The sequence below is a fragment of the Pristiophorus japonicus genome, chromosome 8 (assembly GCF_044704955.1).
Source record: "Pristiophorus japonicus isolate sPriJap1 chromosome 8, sPriJap1.hap1, whole genome shotgun sequence".
NCBI classification, from domain to species: Eukaryota; Metazoa; Chordata; class Chondrichthyes; family Pristiophoridae; genus Pristiophorus; species Pristiophorus japonicus.
Genome location: NC_091984.1, coordinates 45,145,292 through 45,152,391, shown reverse-complemented (window position 1 = coordinate 45,152,391; position 7,100 = coordinate 45,145,292). Strand labels below are relative to the sequence as shown.

The 7,100-nt window shown below is 44.4% G+C and overlaps 1 protein-coding gene across 1 annotated transcript in view; it reads right to left on the bottom strand.

Annotated features, from left to right (window-relative positions):
• Positions 1–2,320: 2,320 nt before the first annotated feature.
• The window catches only part of bsnd (barttin CLCNK type accessory subunit beta), a 20,424-nt gene continuing 15,644 nt past the window's right edge, over positions 2,321–7,100 (bottom strand). The window contains exons 2-4 of the mRNA XM_070886057.1: positions 4,692–4,795; positions 3,342–3,599; positions 2,321–2,762 (exon numbers count right to left, since the gene is read on the bottom strand). Of these exons, the coding sequence (XP_070742158.1) occupies positions 2,321–2,762; positions 3,342–3,599; positions 4,692–4,795 (804 nt within the window). The remainder of the gene's footprint in view (positions 2,763–3,341; positions 3,600–4,691; positions 4,796–7,100) is intronic.

Below are 7,100 nucleotides of genomic sequence, written 5' to 3'. Positions count from 1 at the left end.
TTTTTAAATAATAATAATAACTTTTATTTATATAGCGCCTTTAACGTAGTAAAATGCCCCAAGGCACTTCACAACAGTGTTACAAGACACAACAGATAAATTTGTCATCGAGCCACAAAAGAAGAAATTAAGGCAGATGACCAAAAGTTTAAGGAGGTATGTTTTAAGGAGCGTGTTAAAGGAGGAAAGAGAGGTAGTGAGCCAGAGAGGTTTATAGAGGGAGTTCCAGAGCTTAGGGTCCAGGCAGCTGACGACACGGCCACTGATGGTTGAGCAGTTATAATGAGGGATGTTCAAGAGGCCAAAATTTGAGGAGCGCAGATATCTTGTGGGGTTGTGAGGCTGAAAAAGATTACAGAAATAGGGAGGGGCAAGGCCACGGAGTGATTTGTAAACAAGGATGAGAATTTTGAAATTGAGGCATTGTTTAACCGGGAGCCAATGTAGATCAGAAAGCACAGGGGTGATGGGCGATCGTGATTTGCTACAAGTTGGTACACGGGCTGCTGAGTTTTGGATGACCTCAAGTTTACGTAGTGTAGAATGTGGAAGGCCAGCCAAGAGTGAGTTGGAGTAGTCAAGTCTAGAGGTAACAAAGGTATGAATAAGGGTTTCAGTAGCAGAAGAGCTGAGGCAGGGGCGGAGGCGGGCAATGATACGGAGGTGGAAAAAGCCGGTTTTAGTTATGCCACGGATATATGGCTGGAAACCCATTGCAGGGTCAAATGTGACATCTAGGTTGCGAACAGGCTTGTTCACTCTCAGATTGATGCTAGGGAGAGGGATGGAGTTACTGGTTAGGGAACGCAGTTTGTGGCGGGGACCAAAGATAATGGCTTCGGTCTTTCCAATATTTAATCGGAGAAGATTTCTGCTCATCCAGTACTGGATGTCGGAATAGCAATCTGACAATTTAGATCCCAAACAGGGGTCGAGAGACGTGGTGGAGAGTTAGAGCTGGGTGTCGTCAGCATAAGGGGTATGGCGAGAAAGCAGGAATGGGGTACTGAAGTTGCATGTTCAACCATGAACTCATTGAATGGCGGTGTAGGCTCGAAGGGCCGAATGGCCTACTCCTGCACCTATTTTCTATGTTTCTAAGTTTCTATGTGGAAACTAAAACCGTGTTTTCGAATGATATCTCCAAGGGGCAGCATATAAATGAGAAATAAGAGGGGACCAAGGACAGATCCTTGGGGGACACCAAAGGTAACGATGCAGGAGTGGGAAGAGAAGGCATTGCAGGAGACTTTCTGGTTATGATTAGATAGATAAGAATGGAACCAGGTGAGTGCAGTCCCATCCAGCTGGACATTGGTGGAGAGGCTTTGGAGGAGGATGGAGTGATCAACTGTGTCAAAGGCTGCAGACAAGTCCAGTAGGATGAGGAGGGATAGTTTACCTTTGTCACACTCACAAAGGATGTCATTTGTGACTTTGATGAGAGCCGTTTCGGTACTGTGGCAGGGGCGAAAACCAGATTGAAGGGATTCAAACATTGAATTCATGGAATGATGATCATGGATTTGGGAGGCGACAACACTTTCAAGTACTTTGGACAGGAAAGGGAGGTTGGAGATGGGGCAATAGCTAGCAAGCAAAGTGGGGTCAAGGGTTGTTTTTTTGAGGAGAGAGGTGATGACAGCAGGTTTGAAGGAGAGGGGAACTACCTGAGGAGAAAGAACCGTTAACAATGTCGTCTAACATGGGAGCCAGAAAAGGAAGTTGGGTGGTCAGCAGTTTAGTGGGAATAGGGTCAAGGGAGCAGGAAGTTGGTCTCATGGACAAGATGAGTTTGGAGAGATCAAGAGGGAGATCAAAGAGAAACTAGAGAAAGATATGAGTTTAGGGCTAGGGCAGGTGGGAGCCTCAGAGGAAGTTTGGCCCTGTGGGCTAGGTGAAGGAAGGGAACTCGGCAAGGCAGCTGATAGGATGGTCTCAATCTTTGAGGCAAAGAAGCCCATGAGCTCCTCACGCTTATTGTTGGAGGTAAGTGTGGTGGAGACAGGGGAGAGGGGTTTGAGGAGACGGTTAGCAGTAGAGAATAGTAGCCGTGGTTATTTTTGCAATCCAGAATGATCGTGGAATAGTGAGCAGTTTTTGTAGACAAGAATAGGAACCGATACTGTTAAATAATAATAATAAACAAAAAATATGTTTCAAAGAATTGTCACTAACTTCCTGTCTAGTCTGCTGATTTTATTTTAATGTATTTTTCTAAAAGGGGTCAATACTGATGATATCACTGAGGGATGATAGGAAGGAGTTACTGATCTTCAGTGTGTAATTGTTTAATAAGATACTAAAGATGATGCGCACTTTATACAGAGATTTCGTCAGAGCAGCATTCTTCTTGTTCTGATTCCTCAGAAATATAAAGATTTCTTTCATGCGCTTCATCACATATCCCGTAAAACATATCCTCTTCTATCTGGCCCTCTTTTTTATGACTCTCCCTGGATGCTGATTGTTCAAGTTTAAAAGGCAGTGGAATTTCAATGCTTGTGACATCCCTTTGGTCACTCTCAGAAGTACTGGCAGCTAGCTGGTTACCCAGGCTTGGGCTGTCACAGGGCACGGAGTCAATTAAAGTGACGTTTTCACTCCTAGCTGGGTGGCTCTGGCCTTTGTTTCTGGAACAAGAGGGGAGGACGGACCTGTGTCTGAGAAGAGAAAGGTTGTTTGAGGAAGATGGGCTGACTGCGGTGTTGAAGTCCTCCTGGAAGGTGGCAAGAGGAGCCCCACTGTATCTTTCTGCCTTGCTGCAAATGGACAGAAAAAGGGCGTTAATAAGACTGAACATTGATTGTTGATTTTGTCAGTTGCTACGTAGAGATGCCAAAACCTCAATAGGAGTAGATTGAATAAGTTTGTGTGTGTGTGTGTGTAAGACATGACTATATGATTCCGGTCACAAGAGTTACAAATACCACCCCTCCATTACCTTATCATACAAATAGATATAGGGCAGTGTGAGTCAACTTCCATATAAAGTACTCAAACTACTATTGCACTGAGATGCTATATCTGTGGCAGACTCTAAATTTACAATCGGTACCTAAACAAACTTTGACAAAATTGTTCCTTTTAAGTAATATTATCAATGTGGTATATAAGCTTCTCCAACCCTCGAGTGATTACACCGTGGGAAGACTGTGCATGCATCATCTTTATTTTTTGAAGGGGGTAACAAATGTTTATTCTGAACTTTCCACCTTCAACTGTCTACTTTAATTTCCTTACAGGCTCAATCTCAGCCAGGTATGCACACAGCTAGGAGATCTAGGGAGAGGGTAAGGAAATAAAATGTAAAATACATTTAAAAAGGAAAGACAGCTCACATTCCACCAGAAAGGGTGATGTCATTGCAGCTGGAACAGGTTTCCCCATCACTCTCGGAGTCTCTGTGGACCAGAACCTTTGCCTTCAGGGAAGATTGACCTTCCACATCCGTGTGTTCCGGCTGGAGTGTGGTGGGAACAGAGTTCACTCCAGGGAGATCTCCAGTGCTGCTTACTTGTTGCTGGATCTGCCCATAAGTAGGAATTTTTTTCTCATACTGTTCAGCTTCTCCACAGGATGTATGCGGACTCTGGGAGCTGAAAAACCAAGACAAGTTTTATTTAATAGGGACTCAGCGATGTATATCCCCAGAGTACTGTGCCAGTTCTGGTTACTAGATGCAAGGGTAATTTTTAAGACATGGGATGTAGTGCAGAAAGAGTCACAAGACTGATTGCTAGAGTGAGAGAACTGAGTTTTGGCGATGAGGAAACAAGGTTTTTAAATTTTGAAAGAGGATTGAAAGGGGACCTCATAGAAGTAAATAAAATGGTAAACTGTAAAAAAATAAGGTAAATGCATGCATCACATTAAATCAACTCACAATAGTAGGACAAGGGGGTAGAAGTCAAAACTACGGCAAGGCAAAATTAGGATTGATATCTGGAAATTTTTCACCCAAATGAAATGGACAAGCGGGTAGAGTACAAGCAAAATTCTTGAATCATTTAAGAAAATGTGATGGAACTGTAGGTTTTTTCTGGAATGCTGAGCTATAATTGACCCAATAGCCTTTCCTTATCCTTATCCATCTTTTAATCTTGTGTACCAGAGGACTCCCAAGGATTGACTATATAAACCATCAGTACTCCAGGGACATAGATGCATGCCCACTACTAGAATACCAGAGATTTAAGCTAAATTGTCCAACCTCTCTGATGTCTAAGAACAGGGATCAAATGCTAACTCTCCCATTATAGTCAGGATTTGGGCACAGACCATGTCACTGGAACTGCAAATCAGACGCAAACCCTGTCAATATGGCCAGAGATTGGACGCTACACTATCATTAGTTCCAACTTCTGAGGTCCAACCACGACCTCTGTCACTACATCATATCAACAAATCTCTTCAAATACAATTGAAGCTTGTTGTGGCACATCCCTTCCACACAGTTCTGTCTGTGAGCTGCTGTTACATCATACCTCTTATGTTTGTGTTGTTACTTGAACTACCTTAACCTGAAATTCTATGTGGAGAATTTACTTGCCCAAACTTTACCTTTCTCATTTGCATAAATTCCAGATTCATTTCAATGAGATCAGGAATGTGTAGAGAAGAGCACAGCAAGTCCTCACCACTGAAGAATTTCAACATTCATCCATAACTCAGTATTCAGGATAAATTACCTTGTTTTGAGAGGAACCTCACACTCTGACTTGGAGGTTGGAACCTGATGTTTTTGTGGAAACAAGTGCTCGGTGTCTGACTCGATGGCTGGGACAAGTGTGATCTACAAAAAAAGGCAGTCTGTCAGAAAATCACAGTAAAAAAAATCCACTGTGAACTAAAATTGCATTTAAATGAGAAAACATTCACTTTTTAGTATAAAAAGCAAAGTACTGCAGATGCTGGAAATCTGAAATATTTTAGTATATGTTAGAAATAAAACCAGGCACATCAGTGACATTCAATTCTTAATCTGATCTCATAGTTTACATAATAAAATGCAAGAGAGACCCGACTTGAACCCTTCAAATATCTTGTAATTCATTAGTGTTGTCACCCCTGTGCTCGCTGACCGACATTGGCTCTTGGTTAAGCAATGCCTCGATTTCAAAATTCTCATTGTTATTTTCAAATCCCTCCATGGTCTCGCCCCTCCCTATCCTTATAATCTCCTCAAGCCCACAACCCCCCGAGATATCTGCATTCCTCTAATTCTGCCCTCTTGAGCATCCCTGATTATAATCGCTCAACCATTGGTGGCCGGGCCTACTTTTGCCTAGGCCCCAAGCTCTGGAATTCCCTGCCTAAACCTCTCCGCCTCTCTATCTCTCCTTCCTCCTTCAAGACATTCCTTAAAACCTACCGCTGTGATCAAGCTTTTGGTCACCTGCCCTAATTTCTCCTTGCGTGGCTCGGTGTCAAATTTTTTGTCTTATAATACTCCTGTGAGGTGCCTTGGGATGTTTTACTATGTTAAAGGTGCTATATATATACACGTTGTTGTACGAAGTGGACAGCTGAAGGCATGGCTTGTGCTGCTGTCCTGAGAGATAATAAAATCTTGCAGCTCCAAATCCTGGGTGGCTTAGGCCTCATCATCTTCTTGACTATGATCTTCCTCCTCCTGTCCCACCGATCACTGTGGTGGATCTGTAGGGAAGAATGATGGAAGCCAAGAATGGGTGAGCATCACCCTCTTGGGATTAAGGAGACAGAGAAGTGGGTGGAAGGCTGTGGCTGTGTGGTGCTTCACAGGGATGCCAGGATCACAGCGCAGGTGCTCAGTCACTACCACGGTATTAGCGAGGTGCTGCCAATCTTGCCATCTCCCACACCAAGAGCTGAGTGCCTCCCCAGAAGCCACAGGGCCGTCTCCTCGAAATGGATGAGATATGTAAGGTTGAGGAAGCTCCCTGGGGTGGCCTGAATGTGGCGGGCATTGCGCACCAATTTGTCCTGCAAGATGATAGTGATAGTAAGGCTATCAGTTAAGGAGTGTGTACTAATTGGCATGAAAGAGATGCGGAGAGTATAAGGTTGTACATGTAATTGCTGTGAGGGGAGCTGCTGTGAGAAGCTGTGTTGAAACCCATCTTTAACCTTAGAGCATTGTGAAGAATTAGTTAGAAACATAGGGGCCAAGTTTCGGCCTGAGTTGCTCCTGTTTTTTTGGAGCAACTGCTTTAGAATGGAGTATCTTAGAAATTTGAATTCTCGGCATTTAGTTTGCCCCAGTTCTCGTCAGTTGGAACAGTTTCACTTTAGAACAGAATTTTTTTTTCAAAATGGGGCATGTCCGGCCACTTACGCCTGTTTTCAAAGTTTAGGCAGTGAAAACTTACTCCAAAATAACTTAGAATGGAGTAAGTGAAGATTTTTGTACGTTCAAAAAAACCTTGTCTACACTTTAGAAAATCAAGCATAGGTTACAAATTAGGCGTCGGAAACGGGGGAGGGGGGGGGGTTAAAGGGAAGTTTACAAACATTAATCACTTCAGTTTTACAAATAAAGAGCCATCATCAATAATAAATGATAAATACATCAATTAATCAACCAATAAATCAATCAATAAAAATTAATAAAAACTAAAAACATTTTTAAAAATCAATAAATAAAAAATGTTCTACTTACCGACTGCAGCACCGAGAGCCCTCCAACAGCGTGCTGGGACGGCCCCCCACAGTATGACTCTGTCAGTGTCTCTATCTCTCTGTCTGTCTGTGTGTGTCTCTCACTCTCTGTCTGTCAGTGTCTGTGTTTCTGACAGCGAGGGAAGGGGGAGTGGGGTGGGAGGAGGATGAGGGGGAGGGGGATGGGAGGAGGAGAAGGGGGATGGGGAGAAGGGGGGGAGGGGAGGAGGGGGGAGGGATAAGGGGGAGGGGAGAAGGGGAGGGTGAGAAGGGGAGAGGAGGAGAGGAGGGGTGAGGAGAGGGGGTGGAGAGGGGGAGGAGAGGAGAGGAGAGGGAGGGAGAGGAGAGGGAGGGAGAGGGGGGGAGGAGAGGGGGGAGGGGGAGAGAGGGGGGAGGGGGAGAGAGGGGGGAGGGGAGAGAGGGGGGAGGGGGAGAGAGGGGGGAGGGTGGGAGAAGGG